At 48.5% G+C, this 20,514-nt stretch overlaps 10 protein-coding genes across 10 annotated transcripts; 4 read left to right on the top strand and 6 right to left on the bottom strand.

Moving 5' to 3' along the window:
• Nucleotides 1–80: 80 nt before the first annotated feature.
• Nucleotides 81–974, bottom strand: BU24DRAFT_459936 (uncharacterized protein; the record flags this gene model as incomplete). The annotated part of the gene is made up of 2 exons (XM_033531773.1): nt 81–318; nt 448–974. 2 exons carry the CDS (start codon nt 972–974, stop codon nt 81–83), a joined length of 765 nt encoding a protein of 254 aa, XP_033385149.1.
• Nucleotides 975–1,249: 275 nt separating this feature from the next.
• Nucleotides 1,250–3,525, bottom strand: BU24DRAFT_419882 (general substrate transporter). Its single transcript, XM_033527327.1, has 5 exons — nt 2,790–3,525; nt 2,637–2,740; nt 2,499–2,587; nt 2,043–2,445; nt 1,250–1,993 (listed from the first exon to the last, which is right to left on the bottom strand). The coding sequence occupies exons 1-5, from the start codon at nt 3,265–3,267 to the stop codon at nt 1,469–1,471; spliced, it is 1,599 nt and encodes a 532-aa protein (XP_033385148.1). The 5' UTR covers nt 3,268–3,525; the 3' UTR covers nt 1,250–1,468.
• Nucleotides 3,526–3,986: 461 nt separating this feature from the next.
• BU24DRAFT_419881 (carbohydrate phosphatase) lies at nt 3,987–5,290 on the bottom strand. The gene has a single exon (XM_033527326.1). It carries the CDS (start codon nt 5,065–5,067, stop codon nt 3,997–3,999), a length of 1,071 nt encoding a protein of 356 aa, XP_033385147.1. The 5' UTR covers nt 5,068–5,290; the 3' UTR covers nt 3,987–3,996.
• A 257-nt stretch (nt 5,291–5,547) lies between these two features.
• BU24DRAFT_419880 (PLC-like phosphodiesterase) lies at nt 5,548–6,547 on the top strand. Its single transcript, XM_033527325.1, has one exon. The coding sequence runs from the start codon at nt 5,670–5,672 to the stop codon at nt 6,474–6,476; it is 807 nt and encodes a 268-aa protein (XP_033385146.1). The 5' UTR covers nt 5,548–5,669; the 3' UTR covers nt 6,477–6,547.
• Nucleotides 6,548–7,078: 531 nt separating this feature from the next.
• On the top strand, nt 7,079–8,788 carry BU24DRAFT_313171 (uncharacterized protein; the record flags this gene model as incomplete). Its single annotated transcript, XM_033522849.1, has 1 exon — nt 7,079–8,788. A coding segment is annotated over one exon (1,710 nt), but the record flags the coding sequence as incomplete, so codon positions are not given.
• Nucleotides 8,789–9,173: 385 nt separating this feature from the next.
• Nucleotides 9,174–10,370, bottom strand: BU24DRAFT_387622 (Clavaminate synthase-like protein; the record flags this gene model as incomplete). Its single annotated transcript, XM_033524974.1, has 2 exons — nt 9,174–9,963; nt 10,027–10,370. The coding sequence occupies 2 exons, from the start codon at nt 10,368–10,370 to the stop codon at nt 9,174–9,176; spliced, it is 1,134 nt and encodes a 377-aa protein (XP_033385144.1).
• Nucleotides 10,371–10,614: 244 nt separating this feature from the next.
• BU24DRAFT_366215 (NAD(P)-binding protein) lies at nt 10,615–11,948 on the top strand. The gene is made up of 3 exons (XM_033524305.1): nt 10,615–11,240; nt 11,295–11,499; nt 11,552–11,948. Exons 1-3 carry the CDS (start codon nt 11,002–11,004, stop codon nt 11,840–11,842), a joined length of 735 nt encoding a protein of 244 aa, XP_033385143.1. The 5' UTR covers nt 10,615–11,001; the 3' UTR covers nt 11,843–11,948.
• Nucleotides 11,949–12,038: 90 nt separating this feature from the next.
• On the bottom strand, nt 12,039–13,740 carry BU24DRAFT_477738 (FAD binding domain-containing protein; the record flags this gene model as incomplete). The annotated part of the gene is made up of 6 exons (XM_033533004.1): nt 13,562–13,740; nt 13,269–13,485; nt 13,185–13,213; nt 12,766–13,122; nt 12,339–12,718; nt 12,039–12,291 (listed from the first exon to the last, which is right to left on the bottom strand). The coding sequence occupies exons 1-6, from the start codon at nt 13,733–13,735 to the stop codon at nt 12,039–12,041; spliced, it is 1,410 nt and encodes a 469-aa protein (XP_033385142.1). The 5' UTR covers nt 13,736–13,740.
• A 536-nt stretch (nt 13,741–14,276) lies between these two features.
• Nucleotides 14,277–15,738, bottom strand: BU24DRAFT_490102 (uncharacterized protein). Its single transcript, XM_033533688.1, has 7 exons — nt 15,524–15,738; nt 15,443–15,462; nt 15,351–15,387; nt 15,224–15,300; nt 14,788–15,170; nt 14,641–14,736; nt 14,277–14,580 (listed from the first exon to the last, which is right to left on the bottom strand). Exons 1-7 carry the CDS (start codon nt 15,729–15,731, stop codon nt 14,361–14,363), a joined length of 1,041 nt encoding a protein of 346 aa, XP_033385141.1. The 5' UTR covers nt 15,732–15,738; the 3' UTR covers nt 14,277–14,360.
• A 670-nt stretch (nt 15,739–16,408) lies between these two features.
• Nucleotides 16,409–20,514, top strand: BU24DRAFT_477730 (ketoacyl-synt-domain-containing protein; the record flags this gene model as incomplete). The annotated part of the gene is made up of 1 exon (XM_033533003.1): nt 16,409–20,514. A coding segment is annotated over one exon (4,106 nt), but the record flags the coding sequence as incomplete, so codon positions are not given.

Below are 20,514 nucleotides of genomic sequence, written 5' to 3'. Positions count from 1 at the left end.
GTACTGCAAATGACATCGAACTAATAACACGTACCCCTCTTTCCAGCTAGTGATTTTGGTCCTCTCGAGGGCGTTGTGCTTTATTCGTTAGGTTGGACATCGTCTTTGTCGTTCTGTTGCTGCCGAGACTCGACCTTTGAAGAGCTAGGTGGTTGGAACCTTCTTGTTATGTTTGCTTCGTAGCAAAGTTTGGCATATCTGTCTGTCATCGAATCCGAGAGCTGCTGTCGCAGGCTTTCAGGAGCACTAGGGTAGAGATTGTAGACAGCAATGTATGCTCGAAGCTCGAAATCGGACAATCGAACAAGGTCGGGGTGCCTGGGAGGAAGTGAAAGGTTATCAGTAAATGTAAACCAAACATTGCATAAGATGAAACGGCACGCATTCCTCTCGAGATAAATTTCCCCTAAAATCAGAATGCAGACAAAATAGTAATTAGGTACTTACTGAGTAGCAAATCTCCTTGCGCTTGCGACGAAAATAGATCTCGAGGAAGTCATCCTATTGACACCAAGTTTGTTGAGACGATCGACAGACTCCCTGATTCCAGTGAACCCCACTTGCAAAACGGACGGTAATTCGGTTTCGTTATTGCAAGAGTCGTAGTCATTACCCTGTAATTGGGAGCGGTCCACAAATAGTAAATTATCTAGGAGGATGTCAAGGTACCGCATGATCACATCATGTAACCAGGCGTCGTTTCGCAGGCGATAGTCGAGAGACTCATTCTCGTGCTCCGTTATGACACACATGAACCAACACCAACCTTGGAAACGTCGCTTATAGTCGCCGAAGAAGCGCAGAGCTAGGGGAGGAAGTGCTCGATCAGAGCCGGCAGTTCGTGCTAGACTGCTGTCAAAGAGGTCGTTACATTTGGTTGCCAGCAGCCTAATTGAATCTTGCTCCTCGTCGTCTTCGCTCAAACTGTCCTCTTCTGGCTGTTTGTCGATACTACTCATGTCATCGAGAACCATTTTGTCCTCAAAAGATTAACTACAGGAGATCTAGGCACTCTGAGTTGGCAGTAAATTTCTTTACAAACGCTTAATTGTATAAAATTTCTGAGGTAGAATATTTGTAGGTTGTTGGTCTTATTACTCTGACGGAATTTGTTCTAATTTATATAAATCTCGATAGAGAGTCTAGTTTACAATGTAATTAAGTTGTACATTAATAATAGATACATAAGTAATAGTATTGTTCTCATAGAGAAACAAGACATAGTTATTCGAGAAGGTAATCCTATATTGCATTATGTACTTGTTAATTCTTTTTGTTCTAATAATACTAAATTTTAAAATAGAATGTTCCAATTTTACACAACAATGCCAGAGCATGGTTACTACTGGTCAAAGTAATGGCTAGATAGAAGCAGCTCGAATCATCGGAATTTCCAGTCTGGGAGCCACAAATGCTCGCAAGTAGGGTTATATCCTAACTAGCTTCAGCAGTAAGGTTTCAACAAAACTCAAATCGACTGTTCTATGTCGCCATTGGAAAGCGAAACTTGAGCCTTCTTGAACTTGCGAACCGGCGTTTTCTGCTCGAACAAATAATCCATTTCCGCAACCGTCTTACCCTTTGACTCCGGAATCATCGTGAAAGTGAAGACAAACCCAATCAAGGCCGCTCCAGCCCAGAAAAAGCCCGTCAGCGCGCCCCAATTCCAGGCAGTAGGGTTGAGCATGTACGGCGTGATGGTACCGGCAACGATGTTGACGACGGAGTAAGTGTTTCGCGCGAGCACCACGGACTTGGTACGGAGGAGGGAGCTTGGGATCTCGGAGACCAGCACGAATGTGATGGGCAGAATGAGCAGATTGGCGACGAAACCATCGATGGCGAGGAGAGAGCCGATACCCCAGGCGAGGTTAGAGGCCCCCGAGGTCTTGATTCCGATGCCCATGCAGCCGATTGCTATGAAGAGGAGCATGCCGACGAGGTTTCCGGCAAGATACATGCGCCTGCGACCAACAAAGGTCAAGACGACCCACTAGAAGTCTGTTAGCAAGACACTGTGAGTACTTCCGAAATGCACCTACTGCGCCCAAGACACCAGCGACCGAAAGGCACAGTACAACAATAGTCATGTTGAATGACTGATCGGCCGCAAGACCGCCTTGTAAGAAGAAGTAGGTCATCCACGCGCGTAGAGGTGCGCCAGAAAGGACCTGCATGATGTAGACTCCCATGACGATGACGGTTCTGCGGAGGTTTGCTCCCTTGAAGCAGGCGATGTAGCTCGTGCCGTCATGGACGCTCCGTTCATGCTCAGTCGTGAATGCCATTAGTGCGACGATCTTCTTAACCTCGATGTCCAAGTCATCGGTTGTCAAGTTAGCAACGATTGCCTCGGCCTCTTCAACGCGGCCCTGGCGAACCAGCCACCAGGGTGATTCTGGCGCGAGGTAGATGCCACCGATGATGAGGACCGGCCAGAACCATCTGACCACTTGTTAGGTCCGAACAGCAGAAGCGTAAGTCATCTGACAACTCACTGAAGGGCAAACGGGACTCGGTATGTCCATGGGCTAGGCAGAGTAAGAGTGCCACGAAAGACGACCGCATTGAGAAGTTGACCAAAGGCCTGGATTCATGTCAGTGCCGGTTTTGGAATAATAATATGGCGAACCTGCCCACGAGAGTGAGTAGCAGCTTGTCAGATATGGCCTCAGACATGAAGGCATGATCTCAGTAACATAAACCGTGGTTATGGTTTGGAAGATTCCCAGGGGAATCGCTAGATATTGTTAGGCTCTCTGAGATGAAAATGCGAGCATAAGACTTACAGAACAAAAACACGGCCACGGCCAACACCTCGATGCTCGGAGCGAAAAAGAAGGCGAAATTGATCGGAGCAATAGACAGCAGCGTCCACATCATCGTCTTGCGAAAGCCGAATTTCTCAGTAACGTATCCGCCCAAGAACATGCCGCCGATCATCGTCACGCCTTGGATACCGCTCATGCCGCTCTGCCAAGGTGCAGAGACCTCATACTTTCCCTTGGACGTCAATTGGCCGAAGTCTCTCTTGAACGCAGGCACCGCGTACAGACTGCCAAGGACTTTGGTGTCGAATCCCTCCATAACGAGGATGAGGGAAACGAAGGCGGCGAACTTGACGGCCCTGGAATAGAGCCTCAACGCTCGTCGTGGCGTCAGTGAGTGCTCCCACGCGACGGCGGCTTCGGCATCTTCCAAGTACTGGCTGGGGTTTGTCTCGGCTCCTGTTACAACGGGCTTCTCTATCGAGATGGTCTTCTCCATGATGAAGTCGGGATTGAGATGTTGAGAATGGCGAGATAATTATCAGAGACTGGCTTTGGTCGGTGGTTGACCTCGCTGTTGGTGGGTTATCGTCTTGACTGGTGAGTCCTTATTCTGGCGGGTATTGTTCAACTCTTTAAGTAGTCATTGTCTCGACATTCCATCGCGGCTTCAGTGCCGGCCATCGATGGTGTTTGCTCGAGCGCAGGGCGATATGGCCAATTGATATTTCAGACTCGACCACGAGCGAGCATTTGGTAGGAGTCTACTCCGAGCGAGAAATCCTCTCGTTCGACATGCCGCTGTTAAGCAGGGTTAGTGGCCCACTTTAAGCGAGCCTGCCGACGAGCCTTGCCCCGCAAGAGACCATGCAGCATCATTTTCTAGAGTACGACTCATGTCCGAGTGTACAGCGCGGCTTGGATTAATGTAATTATTCTACAGATCAGTTAATGCCCGCGCGAACTTTTGCTGTAAGAAACTCCTCGAATTCAGCGAGGCTCGCCTGTGGATGGCGAGGTTGATGAGTGCTTAGCACCAAAATTCAAATTGATTCGCATCTCCCGTTCCTTGGATGGGGGATTTGCATGTTAACACTCTCAACTCGGCCGCTGAGACGTTGTGCTACTTTTATTGAAGATATCGCTTGGATGAGATTAAGAATTTTGTATTCTAGAGCAAAGAAAAAATTGATATTGCTAACTCATTGTCGAGTACTAACAAAAACCGTTAATCCGAGTCATTGCGGTCACAATGTGCCAGAGCATTGCGCATAGCCAGGAAGAGATCCTGATGAATATCCGCCCTTGCAGCAACCAGTCCTCTATTTCGATTGAGGTCTCTCCCCGCCCCAAGATCGACAGGCTTCCCGTCCAAGTCTGTTATCTTCCCCCCGACCTCTCTGAAGATGAGTTGCGACCCAGCATGATCCCAAATGTGCACTTTTGATTCCGCTTCAGCAGGAACCCAGAACAAAACGTTGGCCATGCCAAGAATCAACGCAGCGTAGCGCATGTGAGCTGACCACAATTCGGTATGTGGGAAGCGGGTGTTGTAGTTGTTCGCCAGCCTCCGAGTGGCATCGTGCCGGGTAACTTTGCAGTCAGCGCAATCGACGATGCGGACCTTGCTGGGCTTGTTGCTGGCGATGGGCTTCAATAGACACAAGTTCTCGAGGCCTGTGGGTGACATGGTCTGCATTGTCGCACCTTGATTTCGAACTGCCGTCAACATTACACCAAAGTCGTCGTCGTTGATGTTCTCTTCCGAGATCTGTGTCATGTCGCTGCTGATATTGGGGCATCCTAGAACGCCAACTGCTTCCTCGCCGTGATCAAGGAGCGTCAGCGACACGGCGTATTGCTGACCCTTGAGGAATGTAGCTGTACCATCAATCGGATCCATAACCCAGATACGGCCGTCACTGCCGCCTTCTTCTTGTCCTCCAAGGTCGATCAACTCCAGCATCTCTTCTATCGATGTTGGTCCATTCGATTGACTGTTTGGCAGAATCCCGTCCTTGCTCGCGACTTTTAAAAGGCCCCAAACCGCCTGACACAATCCTTCGTTGGCTCTAAGAGGGCCGGAATCTTCCTCGCCCAGGAACCTGTCGCCTGGAAAAGCATCCCGTAGCATTGCTATGATCATAGCTTGGACAGCAAAATCGGCGATTGTGACTACCGAACTGTCGCTTTTGAAGGTGTGTCTGACGCTGGATTGAACTTGCTTTGTGAGGATAGAGGCCCACAGAACTGCACGCTCGGCAACTTGTCGTTCACGTTCGTAGTTATAGACTGCCATGATGATGTGAATCTTGATCTTTTGAAAGGAGTAGGCCTTCCGCAACTCAAAGTACTAGTGGGAAGTCATGAAAAAAAAGTCCATGGAGCGCACGCATGGAGATATCCACGACTTAAACGCGGCGACTCTCGAAGACGAAGCAATGCATCCAAGGATGAAAAACATCCGTTCATCGCACTGATCAAACATCCTAGTCATCCCGCATTAAAGAATACCATTGAACCTATCGCAAGATTAGCGGCCAGCTGCTCGTTGGGATATGAACGGGCTTGTGACTATACAACAAGCTTGAGAGTACTTCACAGTTGTCAGTAGCCGAAGATGAAGCAGCTTTGGCTACGTTAAGATTGGTCCTGAGTTGATTACCCCGTAGGAGCTCGCTTCAATCGGCAAGCCTTGAGCCCCACATTAGCCGATATAAGCGAGATCTCTTCCATCTCGAAGAGCGAGCTTCTTAAGTTCCTATGGAGCTATTCGAGACTTTGCATTGTTACTATGCCGATGGGCGAGAGATCCCACGTGTTTCACTAAGAGCCATTCTTAAATAGTCGTCATCCTTTCAGCTGAATCATGGTAAAGCAGATCGTCGCACACATCCCACCATGAAGAATCCTCTACGAACAAGTGCACAAAAGCCAAGAGTGGCCGGCCATCGTGGCTACTGTTCTTGCGCACCAGAGAACACCCTCGCAGCGTTTCGCAAAGCCCGTGAAGTCGGCGGCGAAAATGTCACCTGCGAAACCGACCTCGCCCTCACCAAAGACGGCGAAATGATCTTGATACATGATGAGACGGTCGACCGCACCACCAATGGGAGAGGGCCTGTGAGTTGCATGACCTACGCGGAGATCTCGCAGCTCGATGCGGGCTCCTGGTTCGATAAGTCCTTCGCAGGCGAGCCCATCCCCTTGCTGAGGGATGCAATACAGTTGGCGCGAGAGGTCGGCATCATATATCAGCTCGAATTGAAGATCTACGACCGCAACGACGAGATATTCCCGAAGTTGAGAGCGCTGATAGACGAGCTTCAATGTGCCGATCTCCTTCAATTCTCGTCTTTCGATTTCTTACAACTCCGAGAGGTCAAGAAGATCATTCCCGAAGTACCTACGGTGGCGATCTCTCATTCCAGGTTGATCGACCCTGCTTCGGTCGCGAGAGAGGCGAACGTTGACGCCATGAATCTCGAGATACAACACTTTCCAAGTGGAGAAGCCGCACAGCTTCATGAGGCAGGTTTCGCTGTGTTCCTGCATGTGCCTGCTCCTTCTAGGCTAGAGTCACAGAAGTCATATGGAGTGGATGTCGAGGCACAGGTTGCGGAGTGGATTAGGGAAGGATTGATGGATCAATTGATCAGTGATGATGTGGAACAGGTTGTCAGAATCATCGTCGATGCACAGAGATGATTGCATTCGCGAAAGCACGCTCATGATAGACATTCACACCCTAGCGGCCTAATGGTCGCATAATGCATAGTCTCAATTTCTTGCCAGAGCACTTCTTCTCCGTCGTACATTGTTCTTGCCTCCTTGAATGTTACATACTGTGCAGAGTATACACCCCTTTGTGCTTGTAAAGAATGATTAGGAGACTTTAATTGCTAGTGTTGTGTTCGTCATCCTGGACTAGAACATATCGGGTGTAAACTGAGCCAGGCCCGGATTCTCAAATTAGCGGGGAAGATGAAATTCTCAGCATAGTGGCAGAGAACTCTAGCCGGCTTGTACAATCAATTACGTCCTGGCAGGCAAATAAAACACCATAATCCTTTTCTGCGCAACATATTTCACAAGACCTTGTTGCTGGTACCTCGCAGCTTGCAGGCGTAAATTGTCCATGTTGATAAAGAACAATGACAGTGTTGCGTCACTGAGACCCGATCGCTTCCCACGAGGCCGGCACCAACCTTCCATTACAGCAGATGGAATCCTCTACGTCCGGAGAGAATGGTACAACAAACTCCGAGCATGACGCTCAAGCAGCCACCCCAGGTCCATCTACTAAATATCGTGTACGTACGGGCTGCTTGGTGTGCAGAGCTCGCAAAGTGAAATGCGACGAACAGCGGCCAAGTTGTCAAAAATGTCTCCGATTGAACAGAATTTGCGAATATCAAGCACCCATAGGACGAGCTACGTCGCGAGATGAGCCGCAACAGGGCGGCCAGTGTGAGACAAATCATGGACCAAGCGACTTTCCGGGCCACGATAGGCCCCTGGGTTCGAACAGAGACTTCTTCAACCATGACGAGCCTGCTGGTCCAGACTCAAACTCGCATTGGGGCGGCATAGACATGACAAGTTCTTTGGAGCAGCAGACGAATACACCTGGGACAATCTACTCATATCCTGGATCATTTGGATCGCCGTTTCATGAAGTGAACAGCAGGTCCACTACGTCCGAGCACCACTTCGCGTCCAATGATTCTGTGGACCGATACCATGCCGCCTCGCAACTCATTTACCTGACGACCATCATGGATTGGAGAGCAGCTTCGGAGGGACCCGCCCTTGAATCATACTCATACTTCCTCGATACATTCGACTACCCCCTCCTCTCATCATTTGATCCATTGAACTGGACTTGGGTCAAGCGCCATATCACCACTCTTGGTATCACCCATTTTCCCGTGGCCGAATCGCTTCTTGTCGCTCAGGCAGTATACAGAGCACAGGCGGACCGTTTGTCAATGTCCCACGCTACGTCCATCTATAGGAATGCACTGACAACTTTCGGTTCAATATCAGGTGATCATGCAATAGACTTTGACGTCATTCTCGCTGTGGCTTTGCTCCTGTGCCTTTGCGCCGTCACCTTTCCTAACGACGACAGCCCTCCTTTGACGGTCCTTGATGGGGACTTCGTGGGAAGACTTGAGGTTTGGTTGGCAGGCAAGAGCCGATCCGCCATCTCATTGCGCATTTGTGCATGGCTACAGCTACTTAACATTACCACAAAGCGGCCAGGATACCAAGGACTTCTCCCCTCAAGAGTCTTGGATCTGCTTTACGAGCATGTGAAGGAGGTGCCCAGCCTTGCTACCCTCAATTCCGATGCTCAGCAGGAGTCTCTTCTACTCGACACTCTTGCAACGCCAGTCTTCAACTTCTACTTGAGCGTACAAGCAATATCGAACCGAGTTGCAGACGTGACACACTATCGTCGCTCGCGAACGACTTCGGCGGACCAAGAAGAGGTGACAGAGATTCTTGCAAATGTGAAAGCCGATCTATCTCGTCTTTGGGAGCATCGTCCTGCGCTGCTTCAACTTCAGCCAAATGCTATACGTGAACACATGTCTGCCAATCTAGCAGACCAGATTGTGGCCTTGTGCGGAATCTGCCTTGCTGCTTTTCACACTGAGATCATTTCAATTGGCAGAATCCTTGGAGACCCGCCTTTCCCTTCGCCTGAAGCAACGGAAGCGCTTGCGCAGATTCGGCGCATCATCGAGGGAGATTGGAATGTCTCCGCTAATGGCTCCATCAATCCTGGGTATACTCGGCCGTTATTCATGTACGGGCTCGAAAGCTACACGAAAGAAGGTTCAGATTGGGTCATCGGAAAGATGAGGCAGATTAGGCATCCCATTGGTAAGAACAATTTCCTGGCGTCTTTCCTAGAGCTGCATGGTGAAGCGCAAAGAGCCCAAAGCCGGAGGGTGACAATGAAGTACTTCTGCTATCAGACATTTCGGGTGCATCTGCCTTTTTTGTAAGCTACCACAGCTCCTAGAAACTACATTCACAACCTCTCGTACTTGAATCTGGTAATCTGTTTCATCTCACCCTAAACTTTAGCAAGAAGAGCTAGCACATTCACAAAGCCCTGGCGCGCTGTCATTCCAAATTATCTCACAAGGTCGTCGCTTCACACTTTGCACTTCAATTAGATGTTGTAGAGAGGTCATTGTGCTGTAAACGAGTGCATATAAGCCTTAATCGTTCAGGAGCTTGTGGTAAACCTGCTGGTAGTTGCATATATGATCTAGCATAAGTATCAAGCAGACTGGAGATTTATAAAAGAAGGAGTGAGTTTAGATTCTCGTTCTTCTCATAGCGTCCAATAGTTGGATTCCACCTGTATACCGTATGATGAAGCTACTATTTCCCCCCGTTTCCAGGATTGACAATGTTGTCTAAATCAGTAGCACCTCTTGCAACAGCTCGTTGTCGTATCTTTGAGACCACATTGTACCCCCATTCCAAACTTGTAATCGGCACCTCGGTGCTCTCGTTGGGTGGTATAATGGAGCTCTCGAACGGCATCATCAAACACGTATTTTTGGGACGCGTTGCAACAATGATACTCAGTCTATCATGTTGTCGCTGATCCCCCGGGGCTTTCACCACACGATGAATTTGGGACTTTAGAAGGTTATTCGAGAAAATAGCCATGGCGTCCCCAAGATTAACGATTGCATATCCAGCTTCCGGCTTGACCCAGCGCCAGTCCTCGTCTTTGACAACGTAGCCATTGACCTCGGCTTCCGGACTCGGTATCTGCAGCCCACCGAGCCAGTTGAACAGTATCGCTATGCTCATTGCGTCTCGGTGAGGTGGAAAGCCTTCTGGCTCGTCGACAGTAGAAGGGGGTACGCCGCCGTAACGAAGAATGCGAACGAAGTCTCCAGAATCGTCCGTGAGGCTATGGAGGCTGGCGAGAGAATCACGAGGTATATCGAGTTTCTTCTCGAGGACCGAAAGGATTCCGCGCGCGACAGAATTTCCGCACTCCATCGCTGTTTTGAAATCGCTCTGATCCTCTTCAGAGAACCACCCCGGAAGTCCCGCACCGGCATCGTCCTTTGTCCCGAAAAATTCACTTTGAGGGATGTTCACAATTTCCAAGTCAGCGTTTTGCTGTCCAGCGTAGGCGCTGCGCATCAAATATCTTAGATTATATGATCAGCGCTGTTATCTATTGGGAACTGGTTGGTTGGCCGGTTGAACTCACCCACGATCAAAAACCCTTACCCCAGGCCTGGTTTTATACTCCATCTTTTTCTCAATCGGTGTATCTCTGAACCTTTCTCGCCCAATTTGATGCAAGTTGCAAGCACTGCGCCACAAGCGGCGACCCGTAGGATGATCTAGCATGTCGAGATAAAAGAACCCAGTGGTGCGGCATGTGTTGAATAGCCTTTGTGCTTCATCCTTGTCATTGTTGAGCAAAAGAGCGAGTGAGAACTTCGCCAGAGCGATTGTAGGCACGTCAGGTGGGAATTCGGCGGGGTAGAAGACTTTGGCATCAAATGTTCCAGCTTGTTGGAGGGCCTCATTTTGCTCGCTTGATGGCATGTTGGATTTAATTGTAAAAGAGGTAAACACAGCAGATAAACAGTAGGACAGGAGGCAAAAGCTAGGGCCGTGCAAGCTCAAGCAAAGTAAATAAGCAAATTATCAGCCCTGTATCTATTACACCGTTTCTGTACTAATGTGTGCATGGTTAAATAACTGCAGCATTCTCATACCAGGCTGTGTGTCTTACTGCTTGTACTCCTACTTTACTGGCTCCACTCAACGTCCTGATACCAAACCAATACAACTGTGCATGATCCTTATCGTGGCTTGTTTGCCTTGTTTTCTTCTTGCCTTCTTGCTCCGTTGCTATGTTGCGTAGTCTTGCCTTTTGAGGTCGGACCTGACGTCACCGTGTAACCCTACGTTATTGTCGATCGGCTCACAATTTCCCTACATATTGCATAGGCAGTAAGCACGGCTGCGGCGTGGCTGCAAACGGGAAGCGGGTCGAACGCTTGCCCGAGAAATTATTGCCTTGTTTGCCATTCTAGCCTACTAGAATTCCGTGTGACTGTTTTCAAGTGTAGCCTACGCAGAACCATCTACTTCTACAATTCACTTATATCTGCGCAACACCTGGAGCCCGACCTTACCACTGTCAGACTCAAGCCACCTACAATCATCAAAGATGAAGCTCGTAGTCACAGGAGCTACCGGATTTGTTGGGCAGGAAGTCATTCGACTGGCTCTACAGAACAAGTCTATCACTTCAGTCGTGGCACTTGCTCGCAAAGAGGTTCCAGTACCCAAGCACACCGCATCCGAGGCAGACACGTCGAAGTTAAAGTCTGTCATTCTAGAGGACTGGGGGCAACCGTACCCGGAACAAGTCTTGGAGGAACTGAAAGGTGTGAATGCTTGTGTCTGGTGAGTCGAGCGAAATCCATTCCACTCTTGTCGCGTCACGCCAACTGTTATTAGGACTCTTGCAGTTACCCCCACCAAGTCCAAGGATGCGGACTTCGAAGAGGTGACCAAGATCTGCCACGATTACACCGTCAATGGCCTTCAAAGCATGACTTCTGTGTCCGAAAAGCCTTTCCGCTTTGTCTACACATCAGGCGTGACTGTAGAGCGTGACCAAACCAAGACTCTGCCATTTCTACAAGACTATCGCCTTATGCGCGTAAGTTGTTTACTATTCACTCATTGTCCCATTCTCTGACTGTAATAATCAGGGCCGCGTTGAGAATGCGGTTATTGATTTCGGTGGAAAACATGCACCTGCGGTAGAGATTGCTATAACCAAGCCGGGTGGAATTGAGGGGCCTGGTCATCCCAAGAGCGAAGCTTTGACGAGTATCTGGGCGCAATTCGGATCCACACCATGGGTGCATGTCTCGGAGCTGGCGGCTGCTATGATTGAACAGGGCTTGAGCGGTGTCAGCCAGGAAACACTGTGGGGAAACGATCTTCAGAAGATCGGATCGAGCATACTAAAAGCAGAAGACTATGCTCCTATGGAATAATGATTGGTGGACTCTCGTATGTACCTCGTAGGCATTGCTCAGATGCACAACAATATATGTGTTACTTGGATTTAGCTATAGCCACCATTGTATCTATCCGCCACACAATGGTCACCATATGCCCTTTAATGCTATTGTTGAAGACTAACATTTGGAAGCAACCATCTCTCATCTCCGCTCCGACCAAGACTGCTTCTCAGATATCGTGTAGTGGATAATTGTATCCATACGCATTTGACGGGTCCCACTTGGCCTTCAAGTCTCTGAGACGTGGCAAATTTGCGGCAGAATACAGGGTGGTAGGATCTTCATCGCCGTGGCCGTATAAAACATATAATTGCGGTGGGTCGAACCCACTCACTGCTGTGAAATTGTCGCGCGCCTGCCTAGCAAAGGCGTTGATTCTTTCATCAAGTTCCGCAGTCATGTTGTATGCGAAATTAAATAGCCTGACTCTTTGTCAACATACATCATTGGCGACCGCGAGGTGACGTACAGGTGGGTTGTGATGTTGCGCCATGGATATGCTGTAGCTTCAGGAGGAACTTGCTCAACGGCCTGTTTCGGGAACATCTCGATAAAGTAAACAGTGCCTGCTAGCTCTGGAGATTGGATCAATGCGTCGTAGTTTTCATAGAAAGTCTGAAATGTTGGAACGTCGAAAGTATGGATGGCACTGCCATAGACATTGTGCACGTTTCCTGTTGGGCAATGAAACCCCGGACCCTCAATCGCGAAGAATGAAGCAGCATTGACGGATGCCCAGGGAACCATGGTCAGATTCTGTCTTAAAGGCGATGCTTGCAAAAGAGGCTGCAGATATCTTTCGCCTTCTTCGCGGGGCCCCGTATACACGGCATTGACAAGAATAATCGACTGAATAGAATGAGCAATGTTCCGGGATGAAGAAATGGTCTACTCACCCCACCAAGTGTAGGAGCATTGAGTGAGAGCGAGACAAAGGACAGCTCTGCCGGTAATACATTGTCGAACGTCTTGTAATAATCGAGAATGGTTTTACTAGCATTCGGTGCAAAGAGAAAATCTGCAAGCAGCACCTGTTCCGGGGATTGGTCAAAAACTGAAAAGGTTGCCTCCAGAATCGTCCCGAAGTGGAAGCCAGCGCCACGTAGTCCCCAAAAGAGATCTGCGTTGGTAGTATTTGATACGTAGATGATCTCACCAGAAGCTGTAACCATTTTAACGCTCAAAAGCGTGTCCAATAACATGCCATGCAGACCGTTGTATCGACTGACGCCCCCTCCAAGTGCTGCTCCTACCTTGAGGTTTGATGAGCGTCAGTAATTCATCCACATGTTTTGTGGCATGCAAGGTTACTCACCATGCCTACACAATTCTCTGATCCGATGGCTTCATAGAGTTAGCAACCATATTTATTTTTCCCAATATCAATTGCAAAACATACGAAGTTGTTTCTTGCCATCGCCCAGCGGTCCTATGACATCTTCAAAGCGGACTGCACCACCAATGGTCAATGTATTTCTGACGGTATCCAGCTCAACATCTCGGAAGTTAGACAGATCGATGCTGATACCATCACGCAGTCGTTCTAGAGTGGTGCTGAAACCATGGCCCCCACCAGTCGTAAGAAATGGAGTTTTGGTATTTGTGGCGTACTTGATCTGTGGAAATCTACTTGTTAGACGGTAGATCAGACGCATTTCAGTCACGGAGCTCTTGAAAAAGAAGCACACCTACTATCGCAGCAACGTCCTCATCTGTAGAAGGTTTGACAATAGCACTGTAGCTCGGTGCGCGGTACCTTGACCATCTCTCTGTACGATTCGATGGGAGTTCAATTTGTGTGCCCGAAGACAGATTCAACGCCTGTAGTCCCGAAATCAAGGTTCCACCAACACTATAGGCCATCATCTCTGCGAGAATCAAAGCGCGGGCTATCAAGAGAAAGCGGGGAGCCATAGATCTTTGGAGTATATTGGAGGAGTTCTTGAGAATCTTCATCAATTATTTATATGACTACTGCGATACCCGCCTACTCGAACGGCGCATTCCATTCTACCCTTCAGGTTAGCGTATATAATCAACAGGGATGTCCAATTTTTGGAAATGCTGGTCGGTGGCCGGAAACTGAAAACAATCAGCCCCTGTAGGATAAGGCAATGCACAGCCCGACTTGACTAGAATAGAAATTATCCATTGCGCATACGACAATGGGAAAAAACAATGCAAAATTAGCCTCAATCGATTCTATTGCATCGTACATAGAACGTATGTCAGAAATACTACAATCTTAACATAGCATATGCACAGGAACTGTGGTGTTAACAAATTGGTGAATCGGCTACAGACAAAAGTCCGAAAATACGGTTCCCGTAATACTGTAGATAATGATAGCATCTAGGCATATCCATAAACGTGTCAATTGTAATTGGATATTGCCATTATAGGCTCGATAGAATCTGTAATTCTCCATCTTCAATCTCTAGCACCTGGCCTGTCTCCACAACGAACTACTAATGGTATTCTGAGCATCTGCTCATACCTCAGAAGTTTTAACGATTTCTTTTTTCTCCTCTGATTCTGAACTTCGTCCTGAACTCGCGGGATCCGATTGTGACGGATGTCTTGTCATGAACTGTGGCCGTACCGATGGGAAGCTAATTGCCATGGAGCTCAATCTGGCTTTGTGATGCTTCAACGCGCGGAAGAAGAAGGGCATTGATGCAATACAAATGCCTAAGCTCATCTCAGAGCATCTGTATTTAGTTAGTAATAAACTAGAATAGAGCATGAAGCCGGAAGAACGAGGAGCGTACATGAAGAAATTTACCAGTATGAGGTGGTAGGTTAGATCGAGGTTTCCGTAAGTCTTGAGTTTGAACACCAGACTTAATATGGAACCTATTATAGCTCTACTCGGGTTCAGTATCTTCCAGTATAGTTTTAAGCACCTATAAACCTACACTATACCGACCAAAAAGACTGAGGCCGACCGGATCTTCTGTTTCTTGGGCATTTGAACCTGGAAAATGGCTACTAGCGGGATCAGTAGGAGGATTATGTCAATCGCAAGCCCGGCGGCGGTGGTCGGGATCGCAATATGCGTTACGCGAGCGGCCATATCTCCTGCAAAATGTTTGGCCAATGTTTCCCCCTTGCGAGCCGTCATGAAGTAAAATTGTACGACTGTGAGAGAAAGATAGAATGCGCTGCTGAGAGAAGCAAAGGTATAGATGGCTATGCGACACCAATCCAAGGCCCAGAAAAACTCGTAGTAACAGAGAAAGATCGCGAGCTTAATAAGACCCATGGTTGGAGTCATGGTGACCTGCATGATGTAGCTCGTCTATGCGATGGTCAGCCAGCGTCAAGATATCGAGCTTCGGTGGAACTCCTTACAACGACGAAGTTGTTACCGAGGAAGTCTGCCAGTGTTATATTCCACATGTGTTTCCCAAGAGGTCCAGATACGCTGGCTGTAAAGAGGTCAGCTGGGCGATTGTTTGAAGGCTGTCGTGTCATGCACCTATCCCAAAGCATGAAAGATTCATGAGGACTCCAATCTTTTGAAAGTTAGATAATTCCTCTTATGGCTAAAAGAAAGGGCAAAGCAGTCACCAGTGCGAATGTGCACACCACTGTGGACATCAGTAACAATTTTCCAGGCTGGCAGTGTCGCACTCGGTACGAAAGACTCACAGTCATCCCATCCTAGTTTCTTCATAATATTGAACCTAACATGAAGACGAATGCCGTAAAAGATGATGGCGAAGGCCGCTATAACGGCCAGGACTGCTGTCATCGGCACACCATTGTAGGATGAATAACGATCATGGTGCGAGATATTGGGAGGAAGTTTCCCTGCAGCAATCGCATATGGGCTAAACGAAGAGTTTTTGCTTGCCATCGCGCCGTTGTGAAGATGGAGTCGCCGCGATGAGAGAGGCAGCGTTGCGATAATAGGTACGGTACGGCTCGAAGTCACACCAGGTCATGCTCAGGCTGATTGGTGTTCACCTCGGTGTCCGATGACACAAGTTGGTGTGTATGGCAAATGATTGGGATGGGTGCACATTGCTGACGCGCCCACGCACTTCGCTGCAGTTTAATCTATGCATGGCCAATGCCCACGTAGGTAGCTAGATGATTACATTCCAGGTAAATAGGCGACTGCTTATCGTTTCACGAATAAAGGCAAAAGGTTGCCTTTTGGCGCCAAATGTTACTCAACTATTTGAATATGTGGGGATAGGGTATTGTAACATATCGCAGCCAATGATGGTTTTCTGCACTTGGTCAACACAAGGTAACACGATATACCCATGCACCTGAGATATAATATTGAGCAATTCGTCGACCAGTGTTGTGTAGAGTATATCAAATCTAAGTACAATTCGTGGAACGTACCAGATTCCAGATACCTGAAACATCGTGCTGGACGCAATCGCGCTACTTTATTCTGTAGTATCTGGTGCCAACGGTTTCATCATAGAACAGGTCTCTCAAAACACGTTAATCTGATCTGAATCGCTCAACCACCAGTAAACCGACCCAGAGTTCATTCAACTCAACATTCGTAACGGGATGAGCCAAACCCGAAAACCAATCGCCATATGCGGCGTTGCATTGAGGCTTCCGGGCAATGTCAACAGCGCAGAGAAGTTGTGGGAAGCACTTCGAGACGGCCGCGATATGCGTGGCCCAGTCCCAAAGAGCCGATATAATCACGAGGGTTTTGGCGATGCATTGGGTGAAAAGGGTGCTATAAAGTCTCAGCACGGGTATTTTCTGGAGGAAGACCCTGGATGCTTCGATACATCTATGTTGTCTCTGACAGAAGAAGAAGCCCAGAGGACGGATCCTCAGCAGCGACTTCTTCTGGAGATAGCGTATGAATGCTTTGAAAACTCGGGCCTTACTAGATACCGAGGGTCTACGACTGGAACCTACATTGGAACCTTTGGTGAAGATTGGCTGTATTCGCAGGCGAAAGAAGATCAACACAGCGGTGGCTATATTCTGGGTGGTCAAGCTGACTTGATGCTGGCGAACAGAGTCTCATATGAGTACGACCTCCATGGACCCAGCATGGTCATCAAAACAGGTTGCTCGGCCACCCTAGTTGCTCTTCATGAAGCATGCAGAGCACTTCAGCTTGGTGATTGTTCCGGTGCCCTCGTTGCAGGATCAAATCTTATTCTTGGACCAACTTTAACAGCTGCCATGGCCTCGGAAGGAATTCTTTCGCCGGAAGGATCATGCAAAAGCTTTTCGGCAGAGGCGGATGGATTTGCCAGAGGCGAAGCAGTAGTAGCTGTTTATATCACGACATTGGATCGTGCTGTCCAAGAAAATTTGCCCATCCGAGCCGTTATTGCTAATACGGGTGTAAATTCCAATGGCAAAAGTGCCAGCATCCTTCAACCCAACATGAACGCTCAGGCTGAACTGATTCGAAGAGTTTATGCCGACATCGATTTGAATCCCGATCGTACTGCATACGTGGAATGTCATGGCACCGGGACCCCGACTGGAGATCCTATCGAGGTCACGGCTGTTGGCGAGGTTTTCGGTACACAGGGCGTGATGATAGGCTCATTGAAACCTAATTTTGGCCATTCGGAGGGCTGTTCGGGCCTCAGCTCTCTTATCAAAAGTATCGTCATGCTCGAGAAAAGTATGATTGTCCCCAATATCAAATTCGAGATGCCCAACCCGAAGATCGACTTTCAAAGATACAAGCTGCAAGTACCCCAACGACCAGATCCTTGGCCTCGGAATCGCGACTTCCGCATTTCTATCAATTCTTTCGGGATCGGTGGGACCAATGCTCATGTTATTGTTGAGCATCCCTTTAGCTATGTTGCTGAATTTCAAGAGATACCACGCTCCCTAATGGAGACACCAAGACTTCTGTTGATGTCCGCCGCCACATCGTCTGCTCTCCATGACAGTATCCATCATGTCCAAGATTATGCGCAAATCCACCCAGGCTTGCTATCGGATTTGGAATACACGCTAATTCACCACCGAGAACATCATCGATTGAGAACTTTTGCGGTTCAAGGGAATGACCTTGAATTCCGGGCGGCTCCTGTGTTGAAAATTCCCCCCAAGGGTCTGAGCATAACAATGGTCTTCAGTGGACAAGGGGCGCAGTGGGCACAAATGGGTCTGGACCTTCTCAATAACCCGGTTTTCAACGAATCAATCGAGGCCATGGACAGCATATTGAAAACCTTGATACATCCGCCGCAATGGTCTATTAAACATCAGTTACAAGCAGCACACGAGGTCAGCATGATCAATGAGGCAGAGATTTCGCAGCCGATTTGCACCGCGTTGCAGATTGCATTGATTGACATGTTGGCTTCAGTAGGGGTGAAACCTAATGGGGTCGTGGGTCATTCAAGTGGCGAGATTGCTGCAGCTTATGCATCAGGTGCCATCTCAAAGGAAGAATCGATTATCACTGCCTACTATCGGGGATTTATCCTCAAGAACTATGGGCCAAAGGGAGCCATGGCGGCTATCGGACTTGGTGCCACTCAAACATACGGGCTTCTTAGGCCCGGCGTGAACATTGCCTGCGAGAATAGCCCGAATTCTACGACCATTTCTGGAGATCGCCAGACGATATTGGAAATTGTTGAAGATCTCACGAATGGAAACGAAGCCATAATGGCTCGGACACTCAAGGTCGATGTACCCTATCATTCACACTATCTTGACAACCTGGCACCGACGTATCTGAATCTACTGAATTGTGAACTGAAGCACCGGAACCTTGATCGAAAAAAGCTGTTGACGTCCATGTACTCAAGTGTCAAACCAGAGGACAGTGTCACAGTTGAGGTTCTAACGCCTGAGTACTGGGTTGCCAACCTGTTGTCGCCAGTGAAATTCGAGTCTGCCATCAAACAAGCTCTCCGTGCACACAATCAGAGTTTACTTGTAGAGATTGGTCCACATTCAACCTTACGTGGGCCTCTTCGCGAAATATGTTCCCATCAGAACATAACGTTCCAGTACTGTTCGACACTCAACCGGCATTCTAGCGGCATGCACCGTCTTCTGACAGCACTCGGAACTCTTTTTCAGCACGGCATAGATATCAATTGGGATAGAATCATCCCAAAGCGCTCCGTTCTTACAGACATTTCACCTTATCCTTGGAATCATTCGAAAAGGTTTTGGTACGAAAGCAGACTTAGTAAATCATGGAAAAGTAGACGGTTCGGCCATCACGAACTACTCGGATTACGTGTAACATCAACTACAGACATTGATCCCGTCTGGCGAGTAATGTTAAGCGTAGAAGCCGTCCCATGGCTCGTTGACCATAAAGTGACCGGCGACGTGGTCTATCCCTTTGCTTGTTATGCGTCCATGGCTGGAGAGGCGTTTCGTCAGATAAGTGGAATTAATCAAGGGTTTTCTATTCGCCACATGGAAGTTACCACTGCAATGGTCTTGAACGTCGAAGAGCCTGTAGAAGTTGTAACTTCGCTGCGTCGCTGCAAATCAGAATCAGCGGTCCCCTCGGAGAACACATTCCATTTCTCTGTCTCCTCATATAGCATGTCTACATGGGTAGAGCATTGCACAGGACAAGTGGGTCCGTCGGACAATCGGAAAATTCTCCAGCAATCCAACCACAAATTGTTACGAAAGGTTGAAATAAAAGCTTGGTATGCCGCTTTAGCACGATTGGGACTCAGCTATGGCGCGACGTTCCGCAGAGTCCAAGAGCTATCGACTTCGACAACCGACACAGTTGCTGTGGGATGCATCTCGCACCCCCCGGACGCCCGGGCCGGAGCATACACCGTACATCCCACTGTGATTGATGGAAGTCTGCAAATTGGGTTAGCTGCTCTGACGAAAGGTTTGGTCAGAAACTTTGCGCAATCGCAAATGCCTACACACATTGAGAGACTTGAAATTTTCCAGGGCAGTCCGATGATGCAGTGCACAGCCTCGTGTTCTGAGGAAGACTCTGCGGTCTTGATATCAGCATCTGGAATTGATGGAGAATCTTGCTTTCTTCTCCAAGGATTGAGACTCAAGGAAGCCCCTCCCAGTACTGAAATTGGCAAACGTGGTGATCATCATGGCGGCGCGCGTCTGCACTGGGTTCCGGACTGCAGATTTCAGGAGACGTCTTCCCTCGTTAAATCACCAGACACCAGTGTGAAGGATAGGCAAACTATCGAAGAATTCTCTATGCTTTGTATAGTCGACTCGATTTCACGTGTGAGGGATATGACGCCCAAAAAGGATCACTTATTGAAGTATCGCGCGTGGTTAGAATGGGTTGCCGAAGAGGCTTTTGATGGGAAGCACCCTGTTCTCAGAGACACTGTCCACGTCGCTACTTTATCCTCCGAAGAGCGGCAAGCTCGCATTGAGGTATTATACAAATGCGCATTGGAGTCTTCTACTATGGCATCTTTTGCAGAAGGTATTTTCAGGGTCTACTCTAATATTCAAGACCTATTCACCGGCCAGGTAGATATCCTGGAGCTCTTACTACGCGAGAATACTCTAGGAAAGATCTACGATGCAGTCAGCTTCGACTACAGCCGTCTGGTAGAGGCCTACGCGGACCAGAAATCAGACCTACGAATTCTTGAAGTTGGAGCGGGTACCGGTGGATCGACCGAACTTATCTTGCGCGGACTGCAACC

Source organism: Aaosphaeria arxii (genome assembly GCF_010015735.1).
Source record: "Aaosphaeria arxii CBS 175.79 unplaced genomic scaffold BU24scaffold_3, whole genome shotgun sequence".
In the NCBI taxonomy this organism is placed as follows: Eukaryota; Fungi; Ascomycota; class Dothideomycetes; order Pleosporales; genus Aaosphaeria; species Aaosphaeria arxii.
This window is presented reverse-complemented; position numbering and strand designations above follow the sequence as displayed.

Excerpts from the sequence above, each read along its gene's own strand:
- BU24DRAFT_419882 (XM_033527327.1), bottom strand. The coding sequence starts at position 3,267 with ATGGAGAAGACCATCTCGATAGAGAAGCCCGTTGTAACAGGAGCCGAG. Across the intron at positions 2,741-2,789 it reads CGTGGCCGTGTTTTTGTTCT|CGATTCCCCTGGGAATCTTC; the intron begins GTAAGTCTTATG and ends AACAATATCTAG. Across the intron at positions 1,994-2,042 it reads TCGCTGGTGTCTTGGGCGCA|TGGGTCGTCTTGACCTTTGT; the intron begins GTAGGTGCATTT and ends ACAGACTTCTAG.
- BU24DRAFT_419881 (XM_033527326.1), bottom strand. The coding sequence starts at position 5,067 with ATGGCAGTCTATAACTACGAACGTGAACGACAAGTTGCCGAGCGTGCA.
- BU24DRAFT_419880 (XM_033527325.1), top strand. The coding sequence starts at position 5,670 with ATGAAGAATCCTCTACGAACAAGTGCACAAAAGCCAAGAGTGGCCGGC.
- BU24DRAFT_366215 (XM_033524305.1), top strand. The coding sequence starts at position 11,002 with ATGAAGCTCGTAGTCACAGGAGCTACCGGATTTGTTGGGCAGGAAGTC. Across the intron at positions 11,241-11,294 it reads GGTGTGAATGCTTGTGTCTG|GACTCTTGCAGTTACCCCCA; the intron begins GTGAGTCGAGCG and ends AACTGTTATTAG. Across the intron at positions 11,500-11,551 it reads AAGACTATCGCCTTATGCGC|GGCCGCGTTGAGAATGCGGT; the intron begins GTAAGTTGTTTA and ends TGTAATAATCAG.
- BU24DRAFT_490102 (XM_033533688.1), bottom strand. The coding sequence starts at position 15,731 with ATGGCAAGCAAAAACTCTTCGTTTAGCCCATATGCGATTGCTGCAGGG. Across the intron at positions 15,463-15,523 it reads GAAACTAGGATGGGATGACT|TGGTGTGCACATTCGCACTG; the intron begins GTGAGTCTTTCG and ends TGATGTCCACAG. Across the intron at positions 15,388-15,442 it reads TGGTGTGCACATTCGCACTG|ATTGGAGTCCTCATGAATCT; the intron begins GTGACTGCTTTG and ends AACTTTCAAAAG.